At 37.0% G+C, this 25,412-nt stretch overlaps 1 protein-coding gene and 1 long non-coding RNA gene across 4 annotated transcripts in view; one reads left to right on the top strand and one right to left on the bottom strand.

The window, feature by feature from the left end:
* The window catches only part of LOC123875258 (homeobox protein homothorax), a 476,104-nt gene that overhangs the window by 280,188 nt on the left and 170,504 nt on the right, over positions 1–25,412 (top strand). For all 3 annotated transcript variants that reach the window (XM_045921002.1, XM_045921003.1, XM_045921004.1), the window contains exon 9: positions 8,491–8,589. In XM_045921002.1, the coding sequence (XP_045776958.1) occupies positions 8,491–8,589 (99 nt within the window). The remainder of the gene's footprint in view (positions 1–8,490; positions 8,590–25,412) is intronic.
* LOC123875265 overlaps positions 1–25,412 on the bottom strand; it is a 29,534-nt gene that overhangs the window by 3,565 nt on the left and 557 nt on the right. The window contains exons 2-3 of the long non-coding RNA XR_006798116.1: positions 23,053–23,057; positions 2,145–2,273 (exon numbers count right to left, since the gene is read on the bottom strand). This is a non-coding gene — a long non-coding RNA (uncharacterized LOC123875265). The remainder of the gene's footprint in view (positions 1–2,144; positions 2,274–23,052; positions 23,058–25,412) is intronic.

The raw sequence follows: 25,412 nt of genomic DNA on the forward strand, positions 1-25,412 counted from the left end.
GTGCGTGAAGAACTAGCTATATGCAAAATCTCAAATTTTAGACTCAGCCGTTGTCCTTAGTTATCATCATCATCATCAACATGATTAACCCAACTACTGAGCACAGGTCTCTGAGTCATAGTCCGCCATGCTGGCCACGTGACTCTCTCTCTATCTCTGAATCTACGATTTTTTTAAAGATAAGCTCAGCCTAGCTTTTAGTCTACCTACTTATACCTATCATAACAAAAAAATTTTAGGCAGAGAACGGATTTGCATTTCTGGTTTAAACATCCATGATTGCTCAACTGTAGATTTCATGTTCAATTATTTAAGGCTACGGTCAAAATTATAAGATAGAATTGAATTCTAACTATACAAGAATTATAAAAATAAGATTAAGAACTGGGTAAAAAATGAGTCGAAAGAGACCCGACAGCCGAAGTATACGAGGGCCACATAAAACACGGGGTGTCTCGGGAGAAAAGAGTGATTTATCGTGAGAAGAGGGACATCGCGGCCTTTATATTATTATTCGGGTGCATTGGTATTATTTATTTTTCATCTTTGGAATTTCTCCCTTTTTAAGAAAAAAAATGACCTCTAACTAAAAAAACTTTTTGTATTTTGTATCTAAGTAGGTACGTACGTATTAAACAATTAAGTTTTATCGTAATATTTTCAATTTAAAAATTACTATAAATATGAAATGGACGAACTTGGTTTTTAACTTTAAATAGTAGGCTTTACAAAATAAAGTTGGGTAATAACTATTCGAAATACCCTAAGTAAATAAGGTATAAGATTAAATTCAGAGTTTCGTATTACGTAATAAACAACATAATAAAAAGTCAACTTTAGAAACGGTTATCTGGATCGTAGATGCGTAATTAATATCTAAAAATAAAAACAACTTTAATAGATACTTTGTAAAGTAGGAATGTAGATATTTTAAAATTTTAATAAATCATAATCATTTACGTACGATTCATATGATCCTTCCACTTATTTCATTTCAACAAACCTACCTATTTATAAACAAAAAACAGAACAAAAGCTTAAAAACAGCAATTAAAAAGGAAGAAAAACAATAACAATCTACCAATCTACATATTTATAAAAAGGTTCACGAAAAACGAAACCAAAAACCTCGTCTGAGCCCCAGAGTGATGCGCAAACCGCAATCAGTACCTACTAGCCTTAGCACCAGATTGCACTTCTCGACAAAGTTGATCGATTTCGAACATCGAAATCATAGGTGATTGAACTTTTACGTCGTTCTTTCAGTACTAAGTGAAAGCAGCGCGCAGGAAAGGCACGAATCGCAGCGCTTATGAATTGAATGCGCCGCTGGGTAAACAACTTTGACCTAAGCCGGTACGTGGATGGGTGACCAATTTTGGGGATCCCAATTTGGCTTTTTGTTTCCTCTATGCTGTGCTGGAGAGCACGTGCTGCTGGGAGCAAATGTGATAACAATAATCGTAAGCCTATAAGATTCGAACTCTCTAAGTTGAACAAGTTTAATAAGTAGTATCTTACTTAATAGGACTACCGCGTTATTTTCTCTAGAAATTACATTAACCATAATGTGATTAATGGAAATGGGGTCTTAACCCTTAGCAAATGAGGAATACGACACAGAAACAGATACAGTGGTGCCAGATTTTTGATTTACTCGTACAATGTTTCTGCTTTGGGCGCTGACAAAATTATGGACGAATTCACACTATAGGGACATTGGTTTGTATTTTACTCTGACATTCGTACACGTTTCGATACTCGAGATCTATCAACGTTATCGAGTACTAACTCGTGTTAAGCCTACTGACAAAAGCAACACCCCGAGCGTCTGAACGGGAATCAACGAAACAAAGAAACGAGGCGAAACGATAAAACAATAATTAATAGTGATTATTCTGTAAAAATAATTGTCGGTTCCTACAAATTATACTCCGGGAGAACTAATTCCTTGTACTGTGAGAGCTGGCAGACAATCTATGCACATAAATTGACGAAAATAACACCTTTCTGGAATTTCCATAAAAGTTTTTAAAAGTGAAATATTTATTTAAAAATATTTAATTTCAGTTTTTAAAGACCGCTACTTGAATTTCTATCATTGGTATTTATTGTTTTACTTTAGGTATTATTGGTTTAGGTACGATAAATCATTCTTCTTAATCTCAATCGTTCACTCTTGACAGAGTGGTCGTGGCTATGAATTTTATACTGCTGCTCGTGCGATCTCACTCCAGCGACTTCAGTTCGTGGCATTACGTGCACACACGTAACTTATACTTCATTACAACACGATATTTCACTTCATTACTTCATTTGGATTTAAACTTTTTAAAAATCCCCTGAGAGCTCTTTGATTTTCTTAAATTGAAAAGTAGTCTAGCCTGGTAAAGAGTTAGCTTGCAAGTTGCAAGCTTTTCTGTGAACATCAAAATCAGTTAAACAAATGGCGCTTGACAATTTAGCAGAGAGATGGACACTCTTTCACATTTATTCGCATGGATATAGTTTTTTTTTTTATCCAGTAGGATCTGTTAAATTTTCCTAATTAAAAGTAGCCTATGTGTTAATCCAGGGTATAATCTATCCCTGTATCAAATCCTATTTTCAAAATTTCGGCCAAATCCTGCTGATAGTTTTTGCATGAAAAAGTAACAAACACACATACACACAAACTTTCGCCTTTATAATATTAGTGTGATGATTAGCAGATATGGAATAGTATGGATATGGATGGAATTCTAACTTAAGTTAGGACGGGTTTATACTCTAGAAACAAAAAGTCCACCAGCTCCTAGCCTACGATTCCTTATCCACTGTTATTATACAGCGATCCGGCCATTCTGATCAAGAAACAGTTTTGGAAGCAACAATTGTTTTAATTCGGGAAACACGAAAAGAATTATGAATGTGTAATCACCACTCTCTAAAACGTTGTTCTATTGTGTTCTCGTTCTGTTTTTTATCATTTTTATCGCGTTAATTATTGGTTAACGTGGCCATGTTTGAAAATATTCTGACACTTTTGATTACTAAACAAATTGTTACGAATAATTAAAGATTTACTGATATGCATGCAGTCGGTGTTAATTTATGCTCGGACGGTTTATATAGTTTGGTTTGATTTTTGGAAAATGCATGCTTCTAAATAGGTTCATGAATACTAGTACAAACTACGAATACTTATTAGATACATACTAAACCAAAATTCAAAATATGTTTATTCAATATAGACATTTACAAATATTTTTGAATCGTCAGGAGAATCTGCCACTGGTTCGGAATGCCTAACTAAGTATATATCCTAAGTAAGTGTATACCTAAGTATATTTTTAAAGATCCCGTGGGAACTGTTTCGTTTTCCGGGATAAAAAATAACCTATGTCCGTCACCGGGATATAAGCTAACTGTGTACCAAACGTCAAAATCGGTTCGACTGTTGGGCCGTGAAAAGCTAGCAAACAAACAGACAGACACACTTTCGCATGTATAATATTAGTATGGATGTAGTTTGGTTGCAATTTTAACTGCAGATAAAAACCGCGGGTGAACAATCATGTTTTAAACGTGTGATGTGCGTCTACCATTAGACAATTTCCTTAACAAACACCTACGAGCTAGGGCTCGCCCTCGTATAAATAACGCGGCATTGCCACCTCGCCCGCCCTCCGATATCCACGGGGTTATTACAATTTTTCGCCTTATGAATACAGTCGCGTGGTTATACGCTGCTGTGGGGGGTCACACCTCAGCAATTTTACTTTAATTCTTATTTAGAGTGCTGCCTTATTTCGGTTACAAGATTTTTAGTATTTGTTTATGGAGGTTACCATTGAGTTGAATATGCCGGGAGGAGCTAACTTCATATATTAATCATCGAAAAAACGTCCAATAAAATTATAAACGTCTAATATTAGGAAATTGCCAGAATGCCTCAAGCAGAAGAAGCCCTGGAATAAACTGTGTCACTTTTTACTGTGTTTTATGTGTGTGTATTACCTTTTAAAATTGATAACCCAGACTTGGCGATGAGGGCACCGTATAAACCGTTCGCGTTCCGTTCATGCAGACGTTCACCATTATTCTATTTAGAATTACGGACAAACAGTCCAAGAAGGTCCTATACCATTTACTGTATTGTCAACCAAGTGTAAGTTAAAAATTTATAACACCCTCGACAAGTGAAGGTTACAGTAATAACTAGAAAAGAGCTGATAACTTTCAAACCCTTGAACCGCTTTTCTTGGATTATAGCTAAGAACACTCTCGATCAAGCCAAGCCACCTTTGAAACAAAAAACGAAAAAAAAAAACTAAAATCGGTTTGTTAGTTTAGTAGCTACGATGCCACAGAATACACAGATACACACGTCAAACTTATAACACCCCTCTCTTTGGGTCGGGGGTTAAAAACTCAAACGATCGATCCCCCTTTGCAAGTTGCAAACCAATCAGGTTGAGGTGATTTTGTAGAACATTTCAAACTCTAGTAATTGATAACTCGTTGGCACCGCATTATTCGGCTGCAAGATTTTTTAGTATTTGTTTATGGCGCTAAGTTAACTTGTTCTTCTCGCGCCGATGGGGCAATTCTCGGCTTTTTTCTAGAGTCTTCCTTGCTTTCAACGACGTAATTCCACATTACGCGACCCCGTTTTGGGGCGAAGACGCAAATTGCCTATCATCGTCCCGTGTAACTGTGAACGGTTGCGATAATGGTAACAAAGAGACAGTGTATCTCAAATTCTAAAGGACTGGCGCCCAGGAGCTTCAATAGCTCAACGATGTAAATGGCTGACTGAATTCTGATATCCGAAATGTCGAAGGATTAGGTAAACTTCAAACAGTTCCATCAAACTAATTTTGCCGTGCATCCTTTTGAAGCACATGCTTCATGTAGTTTGTATGGGAAAGGATAAATTTTAGTTATCTTTGTCTTATCGATCGTCCGGGTGGCTTTTGAGATGTAGATCTTGATGTAGAAATCTTCTCCTAGAGTTACTCTATCTTGTGGTAAAAATTTCAATAAAACCGGTTCAGTACTAGTTTTATACGGAAAGATGCAGGCGGGCTGCTTTCATTCTCTATACTTAGTGTTTTTCTTAAGAAAGTCAAGCGACTTTATAGTACATTTATTTAATACTAGCTGTACCCGGCATGCGTTGCAATGCCGTAAACAAACATGTTTTTTTTTAATTCATATATATATGTATATATTTTTTGATGCAGGAACTATCTCGGGCGCCCTCAGAACACCCTACCAAAGTTTCGTAACAATCTGATCAGCGGTTTAGCCGCCTATAGAACACAAACATACAAACATTGATTTTTATATATAAGAAGATTTAAGACCATCTTAAATACCTACTAACAGTCTTATCAGAAAAAAATATTCAAGCTTAATTATTTATTAAAAACTGATTGACGTTTTGACAGTTTTTAATGGGAATTTTACGGAATTTCGGCTTAAAATAAACACGCATGCGTTTAACGCTTATTTAATTTTTTTGATATCAATTTTTTTAAGTTACAGTCATTTCAAACTATTTAAAAAGTTCTTAATTTTTATGAGACGTTCATTAAATCGGCTCTAAAATTGACTAGGAGTGTAAAATAGCATAAATAAAATAAAGCACGTAAATCACATCACACTATCACACTTCACACTAATATTATAAAGGGAAAAGTTTGTGTGTATGTATGTGTGTGTGTATGTTTGTTACTCCTTCACGCAAAACTACTGAACGGATTGGGCTGAAATTTAGAATGGAGATAGATTATACCCTGGATTAGCATATTGGCTACTTTTTATCCCGGAAAATTAAAGAGTTCCCACGGGATTTTTAAAAAAACTACATCCACGCGGACATCAGCTAGTAAAAAATATAATAGAGAGAGACAGAGGTCAAGAGCTTTTATTTTCATGAAATCGAAATTCGAATGTTCATTTGGAGTCGCGGGCGTCATCGCTCCGCTATCAATCATGCATGCACCATTGCGCCGCGCGCTTTTGTTCGAATTACGAATTTCGAAAAAGGTATATAGCGCGCGGGAAAATTATGGCGGTTGCGTTCTTTTTCAAATTTCGAATTGTGAATCCTCCCCCCTTTATGCGGTGTCTGCGCTAAAACACTGCATTATTGCCAAGCTATTATTCAATTAAATAATTAAATTGAACAACAGTTATTATTTGATAATTTTAATGTTCTGTGTTTTGTTCATTGTTTTTTTTTTTCAGATATTACTTGATAATTTTTTTTCTAGGATTTTTTTTAATTTTCCAGGATAACAAGTAGCCTACGTCACTTTCCAGATCTATATTCATCTGGGAATTGGGAACTTTTTAATTTTCCAGGATAAAAAGTAGCCTACGTCACTTTTCAGATCTCTATTCATACAAAAATCACCTTAACACGTTGTTCCGTTGCGACATGATTGAAGGACAAACCTTAAAAAAAAGCAAACTGGCACCTTTCGCATTTATAACATAGGTAGTAATGTGATTCTCTTTTCTTTTCTAAAATTCTCTAAACTTAATTAGGTATATTTAGAATGAAATCATCCTTGCCGTCGGTACGTTCTATTATTATTAACTGTAGAAAAATACACTTACCATCTTATGCAGTGTGACACCGTTAAAAAAGTGGGAAAATTGCTAATGGTGTATGATATTGCCTCCCCTTATTTTTGGGGTAAGGAAGGGTGGCAACACCTTTGCGCTCCCAGGAGGTGTTTTTTTGAGTATTTTTTCTCTTTCTCTGGATGTTTTTCGCGTAATGACGTTGAAGTCCTGGGAGAGTTGGACGAATCCATTAGATATGAAAAAAAGAGAGGGAACAGTGGTGTAAACTGTGACTTTAAGAGGTCCAGGGTTCCATTCCAGTCTGAGTCAATTTATTTTTTGTACCTATTATTTTAATATACGATGCCGCGTAAAACCCCAGGATGTTAACAGCTATGAATTAATAAATTGTTGATACTAAGTACAAGGAACTTTACAATCCAAAAAAAATCACTGTTTTTTCATAGTAGGTACTACCTATAGGTTTATTTTCGAAACGATTGATTTTTTGATTCCATGGCCGCTGACATTAATTTATTGCCATCTCTTTCTTAACGCACTACAGTGAATAAATCTGTCCTTCTCACATTTTTGCCTTGGTTCTGGCCTCTTGATAAAATTGCCAAGATTGTCATGGGAGAAAAAAATGCTTTACACGTTATGTCCCTTGAGACAAGGACGATTCCATTAGATAGGCGGCAAGAGCTTAATGTAACAGTTTTTTTGTGGAATCGAAATCGGTTGAAAAAATATCGCATGCGTGGAACATTAGCAGGAAATGTAATGGCTTTTTAGGGATCCGTAATAAAACAAGGAATTTTATAGTTTCCGCCATCCGTCTGTCCATCTGTCTGTCTGTTACAGCCATTTGAAAAATAAACTACCTATAAAAGTTGTAGGTTGAACAGCACCTAACTAATAGTCTACAATCATTCATCTATTCAATTTTACCTAAAACTACCAATAGATATTCTATGCAATTTATAGGTACAACCATAATATTTTAAATTTTCTAATGTAAAAAACACAGATTGTATGAAATGTGTAAAATCGGTCAAGTGCGAGTCGGATTTGCATACGAAGGGTTCCGTACCGTCGCGTCGTACAACGATAAATAACACTTTTTAATTTTTTTAAATCTTTATGGCGGCTATTGTAAAACTTTTATGTTATGTTTTGTACCTAAACATAGTGTGAATACTTCAAATTTTTACCTATTAGGGTTCAAGAGATACAGCCGGCTGACAGACCAACAGACGGACGGACGGATAGCGGAGTCTTAGTAATAGGGTCCCTTGGCACTTTTTGAGCACGGAACCCTAAAAAACCAGCAAGTCACGGTGATCCTCAAGTTGAACCCGCTTAACTTAGTAGGTTTATAATGACGTATTTTGTGTGTGTTTTTTTAGAGTTTAATGAACCTTTTATATTTTTTATGAATAAGGACGTAATGACGTGATTTTGAAAAGTTTAAGTACCGTAATTTGGATTAAACCTACCGTAAGCGGCGATGAACTATAGTGATCAAGAGGTCGGACTCTTATTTAGGGAATCTAACTTTGAGAGGCAAATATCGTGAGGAAACCTGCACACCCAGAGTTCACCATAATGTCCTCAAAGGTGTGTGAAGTCTGCCAATCCGCACTTGGCCAGTGGTAAACTATGGCCAAACCGCTCTATGAGTGGACCCTTTTTAAAAAAAAAATATTAGCCATGCTAATCATGAGTAATAGTAGTCTTCTTTCTCCTGCAACTAAGCGTAAAGCTAGTGCTAGGACAATAGTGCAACGGGTGGGGTTTGAACCGCCGACCTTTCGGATTTCAGTCCTCAATCGTTGAGCTATTGAGGCTCTATCGTTCTCAATAGTCAAAATGAGTCAACGATGGCTTGATGATGAAACTGTTCAGTAATTATTTTTTTGTTCGCAGGCAAATGGTGTGGGTCGCGGAGGGAATGGTCCTCACCCCCCGACGTGGCGCGGAGGGTGTACTCCTCAGTGTTCCTTGGCAGTCCTGGTGAATATCCAGGTATGTACCTCCCTCAGGTTTTATGATAGCTGTGTAGGCAACAACTGCTTCTTTCTAGATTCCCCATCAACGCCGGCGACGTGGCAACCCGAGGTGGCCCGAAAATACAAAGATTAGGGATTGGTGGAAAAATTGCTGGACAGTACAGGCTAATTACTGCAATTTACAACAAGTACAGGCTAATTATTGCAATACCTACACAAAAATACGAGTGAGTGAGAAAAGTGAAAAGAAGTGAAGTAAAAAGTGAAAGGAAAAAATGCTTCCCTTCCTGAATATAGATTATCTCGCGTCTCTCCACACGGTGCTTAAAGTTAAACGAATACTTACATATTATTTATAAAGCTGGCTCCACACAATCACCGATGCTCGACATCGAAATCACTTCTGTAGAATGATGTGTTGTCCACATAATATGAAGACTCCAATGTTTTCCTTAAAAATCATTGATCTGAATTAGTACCACAAATATTATAAAACTCCTGGCAAAGCTGTTAATAATACAAGAGGCACCTAGTCTTGCGTCAAAAGTCTTCCTTTGCTAAAGCAAAAAGTGAAAAGAACTGAAGTAAAAGGTGAAATGGAAAAGTGCTTCCCTTTACAAAGACAGATTATCTTTACAAATCAACAAGGAGTATCGTGTCTCTCCACACGGTGCTTAAAGTTAAACAAATATTTATAAAGCTGGCTCCACACTGTCACCGGTACTCGACAGCCAAATCGCTTCTGTAGAATGAAGTGTTGAAAGCTCGTGACTAATTTCATACCTACAGAGTTTTCCACACCTCAAGACTCCAGTTGTTTTCCTTTAAAATAACTTTCTTTAAAAATCTATCTCAAAAAAAATAATTGTGCTCTATGGGTATTTGTTGCAAGTTAAAATTTGCTACCCCCAAAAATGTTACGAGATCTATTAAGCATAATATACTAGGTAGAGTTCGTTGGTAAAAATAGTGAATTTCAAGCTTCAATAGATCCCTAGATGGTTTATACATCTGTTGTGAAACTTATCTGAGACAAATACGTAGATTCGGTAGGTAGGTAAGTAGTTAGATGCTATCTTAGAAATATAATAAAAACGTCTAAAGTTGATTTATTGTTTTTAATCTGTATAGATTAACCATCGATGATAGAAACTAATTCAGAAAGTTGGTAGGTACTTAGGTACCTGCCTACGGTACCTAATAGGAAGCTTATAATTTCGAAAGCAAACATCTGTGCAAGATCATAATCATTAAAGAGGTTATTAAAAAACAAATTGAAGTAATGAACGATCAATCTCCAAAGTCCACCATTGTGCACTAATCAGAGATCATAAACACTATACCGAGATATTTAGAAAGAAATTAGAACCACGCGGCCGAGGCGGAATCCAAACATCATTCTTTCGCTTGTCAAATAATATACGACATCGATACGGCAACGCCATCTATTGACTCATTCATAACAATAAAACCACGGTCCCGTATCACCGACCCAAATCAGACTTTATGTAACCCGCGTAGAGATACAATTATGATAACACCGAAATGCACTTGCACCGTTACAGCGTCGCACGTGTCCGGGCCATCCATCTCCTTTCCGCGCGTGCCTTTGACGTATATCTGTCTCGCGCGTATTATAATACATCAGCTCCATTGCCCGTTTCCATTACACTAAATCAATTACCGGCCGTTGCTCGCTAGACGGTCATTTCGATCCCGCACGGCGAGTGTCGAGTGTCGACCCCCCGAAACAAAAGCTGCGAATTTCTAAACATTTGTTCGAAAAGTATAAGAGTTAAACTTCAGAAAAAAATAATAAAGTACTAAATCAGAAATGGAATCGGAAGACGCGGAGTCAATTTATTCGGGGCTTCGTTACAATTCCGATTTTTATCTAACGTCTCGAATGAATGCCGCCGAAGACGGATTACAGTGGATCGGTACGAAGGTACCGACAAAAACTGCGGTAGAGCGGGACACTGCAAGGCAATCGATTCCGTCCTCGGCAAGAAAGGATTGGCCCGCCGCGAGAGAGTGCGCGCGATCTCCTCTTTACGACGTGTGAAAGAGATAAAACAATTCCTTATGTCGCTATTCTTAAGTCATTCGCACGATCGAAATGACACTTTACTCGCAGACATTAAGGTCGCAATTTCATTGTTATGATTGTTTTGTGTCTATTGTAACGTTTTGTGACGAAATGTTATAACTTCATCTGCGTGTGGAAGCGATAACATTCTTAGTTATTAGGGTGGGAGAGTTGTTTTTTGCGCGATGTGAAGATGGATGGCGGGACGGGTTGGATTGCGGCGGCGGTTGCCATGGTGACCTGCTGCGCTGGAATGCCTGTTTAGGCAAGCGATGCAAGAGTATTGGACTTGGCCACTTCACTGATGAGTTTCCATAATTCGGTTTTACACTAATGATTCATAAAATAATAATTAATATCTATTGTTAGTTCTAAGTGTACACTAATGTTATTTCAATTTAAATTTTCTATGGTCTACACATCTTCAAAAAGAAAGTGAGCTAACCAAAAAAATATAAAAACCAAACAGCTCGTACCTTGGTATGATTTATTAATTTACTTTATTTCGAGTAAGTAGTAATCTTAACACTTGAGCTCAACAGCTATTTTCTGGTTTGATAGAACTTTACTCAAAGACCAAAGTAGATTTATAAGTAGGTAGTACCTAGGTACTAGGTACATGCCTACTTACATTTAGTTAATTTATTAAGTAGGTAAATTGATAATTATTTTCCAAATGATTCATTTAAGTTTTGAACCACTATCTCGTTCATCAACCCAACATAATTACTTGGGTCTCAAACTCGAAATGAACGAGCTGATTTTTAATATTCTCATTCCCAATTCGCACTTAAGATGCTAAATTAGAAGACAGAAATGGTAATAGAGTAACATATAAGTGGGAGAGGGATAGAGTGAAATTGCTCAATTTGTGCTCAGCTCATAAGGTGCCTTCGTTCCTTTTTCAAAAAATCCAATGAGATCGATCGCTCGCCATGTCCGCAAATTAGAGCGGGAATCGGTGTTCGTTAGCGCTCGTCCCGAGAATAAACGACGCAACCGCCAATGTTCGACTGTTCAATAATCGAATTTATTCCCAGTTAACATAGTCTGTATTCTTTTGCGTGTCCTTATCTTACATCTGTGGTAAGACAGAGTCAAAGCTCACCGCTCGAAAGCGCAAAGATGCATTTCAGTGTTAGCGGTCTTGGGGCACTCATTTCGCTTGCTTTCAAGCCGAAGGCCGAGGTTCCGTTGTCGACGCACCGATCGTCCTGTGGTGCCATTCATTTTGTCTTTCACGGACCTTTCCTAGGCATGAAATAAATTAAAGGATCTCGATTAATGTTTCTACTGACTAAGCGACTGTTTGGTGCTCGGTCAAAGTTGAAAAACAAGTATGCATACCATTATGTACCTATTGCATATTTCTTGTTACTCTGCTTGGACATATTACAGCATCATTCAAATCTCGTTACCCACTTACCTACCTAATAGGTACCTACTTAGTCTATGATGAAACAAATCTGCAATTTTAATACTATCTATCTTTTTAGTATGCTGTTCGCAATTTGTGTAACTCAGTTGGAGTGATTATACTTAATATGAAAACATAACTGGCTGAAATATCAATGCTCAAATTACTGCGTCTTAAAACTGCGTCGTAAAAGATTTTGGGAATCAATGTTAGAAGTTTTCTCTATAATGTCGATTCACACTAAAAATTCCAAAGGAATTCTCTTAGCTTAAATCTATGTGGACAAGATGCGGGACTAAAGTGTGTTAATTAAAGATAGGTGTTGTTGCATTTTACGGATATATTATTATATTAAATTTACTAAAATCCTGTTCTAAAAGTTTGGGACCTGGCTACCACATCTGTTGGATGTGTGCGAAAATTGCGCCGGCATTATTGGCGAATGACCATACTTCGTAAGTTCCACGACGCGATTATACTGGGTCTATCTATCCCAGCAAGGAATGAAAAAAACCACCTTTTTTATGAACTGATTTTTTGTCATTGTTAGCGTCCAAGTTCCTCAATCGTATTGGAATTTTATGAAATGCCTAGCGGTATGGCTTTTCCCTTAAAGAATCTTCAATTTCATACTGCCACTAACAGACTTTTTCTTTGTAAATATATCCATAATATTGGCTCTTGCAGGATGAATTAATTTAGTCAAAGCTGTTTTACCGAAAAACAATTTTTGACTCTATCTTGAGTAGGTAAGATATCGTCAAAAACTAATTCAGTTAGGTAAATAATGATTATCAATTTTTTGTACAATGAATTCATCTGAATTGAGACTTCAAAAAGTAGTGCTAAACATTTCACTTTGTCTAAAATTATATGTTGTAAAAGAAAGGGAAGATTTTGCTGCACCTAAGGATATACACGTAAATGAAAACAAAACAAGCTAGATTTAATCTATTTTATCTTAGGCAGGCACAGGCATGAGTCTTTAACTCTACGTACCTAAAGGCAGACTTGAGCAATTTAAATAATAGCCCTTGATTCGTAGCGTCGGTCCCAACGAGCGATAAAACTCTACTTTGTAATGAATACCGATTGAAATGATATCAACCGGACCTGATAAAATAAATGCCAGTCTCTTTACTGCTTCTTCGATGGCCATTCGACGTCTAACAAAGTCCTGCTTAATGATCTAATCCAGATCAATAACGGAGTGATTGTTAGCATCTTCTAAATATGGAGCGCAACATTTTGTAACGCGCATTTCGGATGACAGATTACAAAATATACCATAATTTTCTGATTCTTGATCTTGAATGGTAAGTAAAAGCGTGAACAATCTTGCATGTAGGTCTCCATAGAAATTTTTTATGTAATCTGTGGATACCAGATATACCTAATTATTAAAAAAGCTGTTTCAAGATATTATAGGTGCGTCGAGCAAGCATATCTCAGCTCTCTACCTTTTCGGTTTGGCTAGAATTAAGAAAGCGTTGTCTATCATCGATCCATTTACTTATTCATCCCTTCAATCTTGGTGTTACTTATGACGTTAGTCAGTGATTATACCTAAATCTATTGTTGTCACCTTTTTATTTCATATTGTAAAAGAGTGACAGCAATACATTAAACATTATCTTAAACACCGTTTTCTACAAACAGTAAGGATTCAATTCCTAAATCATTCTAAAACAAGCATATGCAATTTTCAATTTCCCATCTTCGTGTGTTATTAACAGATTCCTCGTCAACACAACAGTTTTATTGGTTTAAAAAGCTATCAAGATTGCACGTTTAATTAGCCATTAAATTTGCAGGATCATAAATAGGTAGATAAGCAACGTAGTAAGGAGAGTCATAATCTCACATTGGGAAGCAATCGCGATTTCACGCTCATAAAACCAAAGATAGCGTAAAACTAGTACATTATTATCTTTTAGATTTTGCAGCGAGACTAAGTTAAATATGAAATGACATAATCTTCTGGGATCAAATAGGCAAGTCTCTGAAATTCTAGCCAAATTTTTGTGCCAAACGTCCAAATTTGTCCAACGGTTAAACCGTGCAAAGATGACATACAGACACATATACTTTTGCATTTATTATTATGCTATGGATAAAGTAAGGATTGAGGAAGTGTTCGCGATCTCACACTCGTAAAATCAAAGATGGCCGCCGTAAAACTGGCGTAAGGCGTTATTAATAATGGGACACCATTTCCGCGATATCTTCGAATGTTACATTGACATATTGTTTTACGATTCCGTCGCGAGTGAAGATATCGGACTATTAATTGATGTGGTGTACAAATGGGTGCCAGCAGAATCAAAGTGACCTAACGTAAAGTTTGGGAAATCTTAGAGATATTATATATTTTCTGTAGCGTGCTGTAAATGAAATGAAATGATTCTTTCTTTATTTTTCGAAATGTGAGTAACAATGATGGTAGGTATATTGATAGGTCCTTGGTCCTTCATTTCGCCATTTGTGAATGGCGTGCAAAATATATAGTTAGACTATTAATTACAATAAATAACCAATAAAACCAATAAACTAACTGTAACTGCACTTAATCTTCCTAATTATAATATCTTACCTTACCTAGTAAGATTATTTATCAGCATGGCATATTAATATGTCTGAAACAGTTCTTCAAACGCTTAAGCCATTCTGTAGATTTTTTTTGCAAAGCGATTTACCAAAATTCAAATATGGGAATTGTAATTTATAGTTTGTTTTTATACTTTTATCAATAGGTAACTCTTCCTTGTTTAGTTTCGGTGTTCCATTTTAAATTGAGTTATCATTAATGTAAGTAGGTACTTATTTATTGAAATACCCAGTGCCCAATTATTATTGCATTAGGTACCCAAAATAATTGAAATATGCCCCTAAAAATCCAAATTTCAATATAGGCCCACTGTGTTTTATACATGTTTCGTTTTTTAATGGAGACACCCGGTGATCTGCGTGAGAGTGCAATTTATATTTCGTCTGTCCGTGTGATCTGGACTGACCTTTCAGCTAGCAGCATAAATAGAATGTAACATTGTAATTTATGTGTTGGGCTAGATAGATCAAAAGCATAGAATGCTTTTTCCAAAATTTCATTTCCTTAGATTATTATGATTCATGAATGACCTATTTAAACTACTACTAGCTGATGCCCGCGACTTGGTTCGCGTGGATTTAGGTTTACTAAAAATCCCATAAGAACCCTTTAACTTCTCGCTATAAAAGTAGCCTATGTGTTAACCCAGGGTATAATCTATCTCCAATTTAAATTTCAGCCAAATCCGTCTAGTAGTTTTGCGTGAAAGAGTAAGAAACATGCACACATACACACAAACTTTCGCCCTAATACTATTAGTGTGATTTAGATACCTGTAAGTGACGCACGGCACACCTCGGACACACCTTATGAAAGTTACTTAAAAATCTTTATTCTAGGGTTAGGCCACTTTACTTTATGCATATCTCGTTTTTTAATGGAGACACCCGGTGGTCTCCGTGAGAGTGCAATTTGTATTTCGTCTGGCCGTGTGTTCTGGGCTGACCCTTCACCCTGTAGGCATGCGATGCAGCCGATTATATGCTAATACAAGAATAACACAAGAATGAACCTCCATTTACGTAAACGGTATTTACCGATCGGTTTATTGTACCGTGGAAACGCACTGTTTGTATCACTCTATTGTTATAAAATTTATTTATTTATTTTGTTTGAAAGGTGACTTGATCGAGAGTGTTCCTAGCTATAATCCAAGAAAATTGGTTCAGCCGTTTGAAAGTTATCAGCTCTTTTCTAGTTACTGTAACCTTCACTTGTCGGGGTGCTATAAATTTTTAATTTACACTTGTACATTAAAATATCTTAATTATAATTTGTGTTTAGAAGGCTTCTGCCACACCTAAAGGTAAACAGTTACCTACTTGACAAACGAGTTCCATCTAAGACTGCATTATCGCATACCATCAGATGTGGTCACCGCCAGGCCAGTTATTAATTAATATCATTTTTAAGTAGGCACTTACACTAACTGGGCTTACTCTGCCGTTGCTTTGACCAGAGAGATATAGACCTAGAGAGTAACAGTTTTCAGAAGTTCTACATTCTGAATTAATCTGCTTTAACTGTCATAATCATCATGATCAACCCATGATTGACCCACTAGTGCACATGTCTTCTCTCAGAATGAGGAGAGTTCAGATCATAGGCCGCCACGAAAAAATTGACATACTTCCACTGAATAGGAGGAGGACGTTTTAACCATTAGACTATCACGGCTGATCTGTATACACCACATAAATCAATACTCATTAGAAAGGAAATAAACTTAATGAGCACTAGCCGATGCCCACGACTTCGCCCGCGTGGATTTAGGTTTTTCGAAATCCCGTGGGAACTCTTGTTTTTCCGGGATAAAAAGTAGCCTATGTGCTAATCCAGGATTTTATCTATCTCCATTCCAAATTTCAGCCAAATCTGTCTGGAAGTTTTTGCGTGAAGGAGTAACAAACATACACACTTACACATACACACAAACTTTCGCCTTTATAATATTAGTGTGAAAGTATAATTATTAACATCATTACGATTGGTCATCATTTTTTTGTACTCACTGGTTTAAACTCACAGTTGCAGCGAGATTATAAGAAACTCAACCAATAACAATAATTAAGATAAGTACTTAATTGCAATGAGATTCACAAGGCCTGTGTCACTGTTGATGTTAGGCATTAAGGCAATTTTGCCTGACATTGCACGCTCTAGTAATTATGACAACTAGCTCTCTCTGGCTTGGTCCAAGTCTGATACGAACAAGTTTGACCAATTACAGTTATCAAAGCTTAAGTTAAACTCCGTTAAGATGCCAGTAAGTTATCAATCGTCGCCCACGCGTCCCAATGTAGGTACACTAACTACGGTTAAACCATTTCAGCTCATTTATTATTCAAATCTCGTAATATTGGTAACGTGGACACAGTTTTTTTGTCATAATTAATTATTAGTAAGTATGCCTTTGTAAACAAACTAGACAAGACTCACAAGACTCGCAACTAAAATTTTAATAAGTGGCAAGTCGAAAACAATGACAACTAAAAGTAGGTACTGACCTCACCTTTTCTAGCAAAGTGATAAGATAAGTTGTTATTATTTTGTTTAATGGGCATAGAATAGTGCATTCTTATTCGTTGTGTTGCTATAGCTACGTACATAAGTAGGTATTTGATTTATCGTTGTTTGTCAAAAATTGTATGATTTTTGCTTTTTGGATAAAGAACAACGTTGTTAGGAATACCTAATACCACCTTAGATTGAATATAGAAATCCGATGTAAGTTTTGTACGTATTGGAATCGAACCAGAAAGCTAACTATCTAGGTAGACAGGTTTTGTCTGACTAGACATCCTGAGAGCATTGTTGATGGAGTAACAAAAACTCTACTTGCAAAGGAATTTCTTTATTTAGAATTTGGATTGGTATCTACGTCCATTTAGGATATGACGTGATAACTTAGGCCATCATGACAATGCTATAGGTAGGTATGTTGGTCTGGAGTGGCAGAATTTCAAGTGCAGGGGCCATTAAGGCCACGGCCCACGGAGGCAGCGCAGCAAAGCGCGCTCCGGCGGGGCACACCCACGTCTTCATTAAAAGCTCGCTTATCGTTAAAATCGATCTCGTTACGAACAATGAAACGCGTCGAAACAAAAACCGGGCCTCGCGGTGAACGAATACGAGAAATGTAATCGGGGCTACGTCGCACCAAATAAAATAAAACCTCAATCAAAAATCTTCAAGGCATTCGGTATCATAACCGGAGCGGTGCGTCGACCCGGCCCGCCATACGAAAACACCGTGTGAGTTACACGGACGGGCTCGAAAAAAACAACAAAACTATAATAATGTAACGCACTAAGTATCCGTCTTAAAAATACGTCTCGATCTTTGTTGCGCGCGTCGCGGCATTAACGCGTCGGTGGAAACGAACCCTATCGACGACAACCCGAATTGAACTCTAAAGTGTAGGTTTCAAGGTTGAGTGTAGCGTGGGGTGGGTTTGTGTTCGAGGGCCGGGAGGGTATGGGATGAGGCGCGGGACGCAGGGGCGCGTGATGGATGGCCCAATCAGGCGGCTTGGCGGTGCCGCGCTAATCGAGCAGTGCGCCCCGAGCTGGACGCACACACGCGCACTCGCGCACAGATGAGAGATACGTAACTACGTAAAAGCGCATCGAAAGCCTTACCCGAGATATGTAATGTATTGGTCCACCATACGTCCTGTTTTCGCTAGGATCTGTCCCGTTTTATGGCAGCCTGGTAGACCAGAATTAGAATACCTAATCCTTGACTAAGTACCGGGCTCGCTAACTATTGCTTGCTTGTTTATAGAAATCTATGAACTCCTACTAAAAATACTGCTTCATCTAACTTGGTTTTTTTTTTTAATTTTAGTAGAAACATGCTCTAGTTTCAAGAGGTGGGTTTGATACACAGTCCAACGGAAAATCTATGAAGAACGACCCTCAGACCTCAAATTACGACCGGTAATTGAACTCAAACGGTATCTCGATTCATCGCCATTCGCCATCTATTGTACCTACCTAGTAGGTAAACGAGCAGATGGAATTAGGAAACATTAGGAAAAAGGACCCGAAAATTTCACAATACCTACCTAGCTACTTAGTGCCAAACCGCCAGAACGGTTATAGTCAAAACTCCTGCTGAAAATTGCAAATAAGTGAGAGTTAAGAAAATTAAAAACAAACCGTACTCTACAACCCTGGCATGTTATTTTTTCAAACAAAATAACCAATGTTCCTAAGGTTGATGTAAGGATACTACAATACCCCATACATCCAAATCTGTTCAGGCGTTTAGAATTTATAGTGAAATAAAAAAACTCGCATACATGAACCCTAAAACATTACGTCATAACCTGTAGAAACCAAAGGAGTATATTTTGAAAACTACCATACCCATTCCAGATTAACCCGGTTTCATCTTAGACTGCATTATCACTTACCACCAGGTGACCTTGCAGTCAAGGGCTAACTTGTATTGGAAAATTACACTCCTTTTTTTGGACAGTCGTGGAATAATAGATCTAATTATTCTCTTTCGCGTTGCTGTCCTCGCGTTTTGCAGAAGATGGGAGGCCTACTAGCACATACACAGTCCAGTGGAAAATCGATGGAAAACAGCCGAGAACGCCCCTCAAACAAATATGAGTAACGCTTTACTCGATCGATAGACACCAACTGTTGTAAACAAGCGGGCTGAATTGGGGAAAAAAGCGGTCAAGTGCGAATCCGACTCGCACTCGAAGGGTTCCGTACCTGAGGTAAGCGTGAGCTGGCCAATATATACCTACCCTGGTTCTCGGTTTGTCATAGCGCTAGCTAACGGTAAGGTATTAGTTAGTGCCATCTAGTTTTCTTGCCGGGTGTTACAACTTCGTTGTTGGCGGCCATTTTGAAATTTTTAGTATGTTATATAATATTATAGCGGCAATAAAAAAACACATACTCTGAAAATTTCATTCCATCTTAGACAGCATCATCACTTTCCACCAGGTGACATTGCGGCCAAGGGTTACCTTGAATATGAATGAAAAAACAAAAAATAAACAAATTTCAACTCAATCTATTATGAGATTACAGCATGCTGACGGACGAACGGACAGCGGAGGCTTTAATAGGGTCCCGTTGGTAGCCTTCGGGTACGGAACCCAGAAAAGCGGCGAGCGGCGGCCACCCCGCGCGGCTATTATCGCCACGTGACTAATTTTAGGACCTGTCACTTGCACTGGCGGGAGCACGTGGACTGGACTGGATGTACCTATTATTTCTTCTGCGGTTGGAATGTTCAGACTTATACCTAAAGCTTACAAACAAACTCTCATAACGCAGTTTTGGGAACTAGGGAAATTATGAACCAAGTTCTTTAAAAAGGACAATTTTTTAGACAATTTTCCTATATACACAAGTTATACACTGTACAAGAAAGATGATGTTTATTTGCAAAAACTTATGTTGACATAGGTATACTTTGGACCCCTAACTCCCAAAAAAGTAAAAACTGTAATGGATAAGCATCAGTTTTTGCTTAAACGATAGACTTGCTAGCATCCTCTTTTAGTTTTAACAACAAATACTGTCTCTTTAACCTTCTTTATATTATTGTTTACATTTAATACGCTAAACTCTAACAATTTATTCAATTCAATCTGAAAGTGATTTGGAATTACTTAGTAGCCATTGTACACTATTAAAATAGATACCTACGCAGGACTATTTATATTGAGGACGTACGTACAAACGACGTGCATATGATTGTGCGAACTTGTTACCTGCATATACAATATTATGAGCTCAATTATGTTTATCCAAGTGTAGCTTATTCAAAATGAAAATTCTATCAATATTCATCTGTTTGCAAAAGCAAGATTCTTGCACAAAATCATCGGACAGACGCTCAAGCATGCTTGCACAAAAATTGGTAATGCAGCAGTATTGCTTGCACAATAATCTAACTTGCAGTTACGTATGTGGCTACCTTTAGTTAACTAACGTTGAGATATTGAGGGTTTAATTTAACGGAGCTCGCCGATTTCTCACGATCAATTCTGGCGGGCCTACTTTACGTTTCGCAAAACATCGGCAATTTGGGCCCATTAAACTTCAAAGTCACCTGTAAAAACCAGATAGATCCGCCAACGATTCATTACGGTAGACAGACCAAAAACGGCCCGTATAAATCAACGGGCATCGCATTTTATCAGAGGCCTTTCTCCGACTAATCCGGCCTGAATTGAATCGAATCTAATGAAACTGAGTATACGTCGAGAGTTGAAAAAAAACCTACACACCATCTCGATGCCCTACGATCATTTTAACTTTTTTCCGACGTTCGCTCTCGAGGCGCATGTTTTTTATTATTATTTCTAATTCTGTCTCTCGTCTTATTTCTTCGCGTTTTTTTTCTTGTTCTGTTTGCCTTTTCATAAATATTTTAAAATCGGATTCAGTCGGGGACAAGCGAGGCGAATGGATTAGGATTTAGATATTTTCGGGGCGCGTAATTTATGCTCCTCTTTGTTGAGATATGAATAATGTGAGGGAATGATAAATCTCCGCTAGTATCTGGTGCTTCGACGTCGGAACTTGCCGTTGGTTTAATAGTTTCCGCTTTACATCGGGCTATCTTGATCCGTGCTGTTTGTTTTTCCACGTCCATTATATCTCGATTGATAACATCTCCCGTACGTACACTTTCTAGTTGGATTAATAATATCTAATCTAATAGGGTCGAGGAAACGTAAGACTATTTTAATTCAATATTCATGTTTTATTTATCGTCATAATATATCGAGTACTTATATCTTTTTTAGTTTATGACTGTCTGAGAAGAAGATTTAATAAAAGGAGAATAAAGATAGATACATGCTTTATTGCCACACAAAACATTCCATGGCTGATGGAGAATAGCTTTTACCCTGAATTAACACAAAAGCTACATTTTGTCCCGAAAAATCAAAGAGTTCCCACGGGATTTTTGAAAACCTAAATTCACGCGGACAAAAATATGTTGAAGATCTAGTACTAATGAATAAAAATACAAATTCATAACTTAGCTTAGATTTATGAAGATTTAAGATTTAAGTCACAAATCAGTGTGATAATTCAAGCTGAACAAAGAAGAGAAAAATCCCAAATGATTTTATTCACGAAATAAACCAATTAAAGTGGGTTAAAAAAGAAATCTTACAAAGCAGGGAACCTGGCCGTCAAATAGTTGGGATAACCTCACAAGATTTGAATTCTGGACCAATTTAGGCGTACCCATTTAAATTCCAATAAAAGTGATTCCAACCATAAAGTACAAGACGGTATTCCAAACATGCGGTCCGTTTAAAAAGCCCTTAAGAGAGGTCTCTCCGTCACTTACTCCATACAAACGCACTTTGACCCTCATTTGAATGATAACCAATCAAACTCAAATACAATTTTGTAGATATACGTTCTGGAACTAAAATCTATGTTTGTGGCTTTTCACATTTTAGTTAAAATATTCAGTTTCAAAGATACACTGTCTCAAGAATTTACACAACTACACAAATCCTTACACCCATAAGTATTACTTTAAAAATAGTTATTAAACCACAGACATAGATATACTTAGATAAGTTTCTACAAAATTACATCGAGTTTGGTTAATATTCATATCAAATCAGTCCATTGTGCTTACTGCACTTTTTGGTTGTCAATTATTTATTATGGAATTTGTAATATAATAATGTAATGTTGATTATTATTTACCTACGTAAACTTAAAACTAAAGCTACGAGGGTTCCAAACGTACCCTAGTCTGAGAAGAAGAAGAAGGAGATTCAAATGAGAACCAAACTGCGTTTGTATGGAGCTGGTGACGGAGAGACCACTGTTAAAGAAATGATTAAAGCAACAAAAAAGGGTCAAGTCGATGATTAACCGACGTCAAATTTGACAGCTCGTAGTTTTGTTTGACCAAAATTATAGTAATTTGATAAAACACCCATCTACTTAAAATAAACGCTTAGAAAAACCCGGTGTTTTGTAATAGACATACTATGTTAGGAATGTAGAGAAAGGAAAAGGAATGTAGAAAAAAGAAAAAGCAATATAGGGGTGTTGCCTAGGTAGGTACCTATGTCAAAAATAAGTTCAGTATTTCTAAGGCTCATTTGCACAAGAAAACTTAATATAATAAGAAAATTTTTAGTGCTGTCGCTTTTTGGCAACCGAATTCATACTCTTGTCAAAAAGTGACAACAACATCAGTTTAATTGCTATCTGCTCCGAGTGCAAATGGGTCTTAGTGATTATTATGAGATAAAGAGAGAGGTGTGCCCTTAAATCATACCGCGACGGAGCAACCGATTATTGTGATTTTTTTGTGATGGATATTAAAGACCTGTAGAGTAGGCAACATAGGCTATTTTTAACCCCCGACCCAAAAAGAGGGGTGTTATAAGTTTGACGTGTGTATCTGTGTATCTGGCACCGTAGCGCCTAAACTAATGAACCGATTTTAATTTAGTTTTTTTTTGTTTGAAAGGTGGCTTGATCGAGAGTGTTCTTAGCTATAATCCAAGAAAATCGGTTCAGCCGTTTGAAAGTTATCAGCTCTTTTCTAGTTACTGTAACCTTCACTTGTCGGGGGTGTTATAAATTTTTAATTTACACTTGTTTATTCTGGCATCAACTGATAGACAATGTGGCTAATTTTGTTGAACTGAATCTCTAAACTAAATTGACTTGCCTAGTAGTCAATGTACTTAATTCTATTATGCACAGTATAGGAACCTATCATAATTAACTATACTGACCATGGAACTAATTACTTATTAGTTTCATGATACTGACAGATCTAATCTAGATATGCTATCTTTTTTCGCAAGAAACCATAGAAAGAGATAACAATACATTAAGATTTGTCATTGTAGTTTAATTTGAGATTGCTTAGAATGGAATTAGCCACAATGCGTAAAGACTGACGTAACATCATTTCCCCTTCATAAAGTGTGTGTCATTGACTTTCAACTGGGAATCGAATTCTGATTGCAGGTATAAGGTAGTCTATATCCTTAATCGGAAGACAAGTGGATAACTTCGTTTGCGGCACCCGACGGCCTACAAGACCTCGGTTTTGTTTTTGCAACTTCAAAATAACATACTTATTAAAAACCCACGCTGTTTTAACCTTATTGCTGCTTGGCTATTTTATCTCCGAAGTAGGCCCCGTCCTACACAGCGCACACGCAATCCAAAGCTTTTTGTCATCGGACAATATTTTTGCATCGAAATAAAGACTTTTTATTCATAAGCGGCCGTTTCGACCGTTCAAAAATAATAATGAGTGGGATATAAAAATCGCGAGTTTATACGAGACCTCGGTCCCGGTTTAATATGATTTCTTGTAGCGGACACTCCTTATTAAATAAACTTTGAAAACGAAAATTATGTCCCCAGCGCGCGGCCCGCCCGATCACAATAAAAACGGGGATTTGACAAGATTAAAATTGTAATTCAAGTTATTTTTGACGTGCGTCTTATTGCTTTTTCGCTTCGGTCAGCATTATCCGGTTTTTTTCTTTTTTTTCAACGAAGCTGCCCGCTGAGTCGACGTAATCCGGATTTTGAGAGACGAATTAAAAAAGTAACAGTTGCATACGGAATATGCAAATTCATTTAAATGTTATTAATTAGTTATAACATGCTCCATTTTTTAAACTGAACAATTACTTAAAAGTGGTGGCAGCCTAGTGGTTAAGTCTTTGGCCTCCCATTCGGTAGGTCCGAGGTTCAATCTAGGGCAACATTTCGAAGTTATATAGGTACCTACCTTTTAAACAATTAATTACATTCCTTGCATTTATGGTGAAGGAATACAGCGTGAGGAAATCTGCATGCCTGAGAGTTCCCTATAATTTTATCTAACTAGCTTATGCTCGCGACTTTGTCCGCGTGAATTACACTTCAGAACCCTGTTTTACCCCTTCAGTGATTGAATTTTCAAAAATCCTTTCTTGACGGATGTCTACGTCATGATAACTATCTCCAGCAGTTGGAGCTGTGCATTGACAGATCAGTCAGTCAGTCAGACAGTTTTTTCTTATACTTATAATATATAGAGGTGTGTGCAGTCTGCCAATCCGTACTTGACCAGTTTGGACTATGGCTCTTCTTATTCTGAGAGGAGACCCGTGCTTATGGGTCAGCGATGGGTTAAAATTTTAACAATTATTGTTGGAACTTCACGTTGATTGTCGACTCCCTGTTACAGTGTGTGGATTTTGCCAACCTCTTAACCTTTTTGATGGTGCAGAGAATACTTAAAGAGGTTGGTAGATACATTTCTTGAAATAGATAGGTATCAATTTTTATCGCGGAATAAAATCTTTGGTGGGATGCGTAGGTACCTACCTAATAAAAGGATAGGTACAATAAATATGAAAGATTAATTTTCCCAGAATGAAGTCATGGCCACGGCTACCTTATAATATTTGCCTAAAGAATGTTTTTAAGTAATAAAATGTCTTCTTCGTCCATACTTCGTTGATATTTCTACGTTTTACGATTGAAAAATGCAACATAAATAATTTTCTGAACATCAAGAGATTAAAATTGTTGAATTGGTCATATTATAGCGGTCATAAAATTACTTAAAAGGAAAACGTAAATTTTTTCATCATAAACTTGAATGATTTCATAGCTTTTTATTCGAAATAAAATATCATGGGCTTAAGCTTGTCCTGTCTGTGACACTTTGTGTAAAAAAAACCGGGCA

This window comes from Maniola jurtina, chromosome 19 (genome assembly GCF_905333055.1).
Source record: "Maniola jurtina chromosome 19, ilManJurt1.1, whole genome shotgun sequence".
NCBI classification, from domain to species: Eukaryota; Metazoa; Arthropoda; class Insecta; order Lepidoptera; family Nymphalidae; genus Maniola; species Maniola jurtina.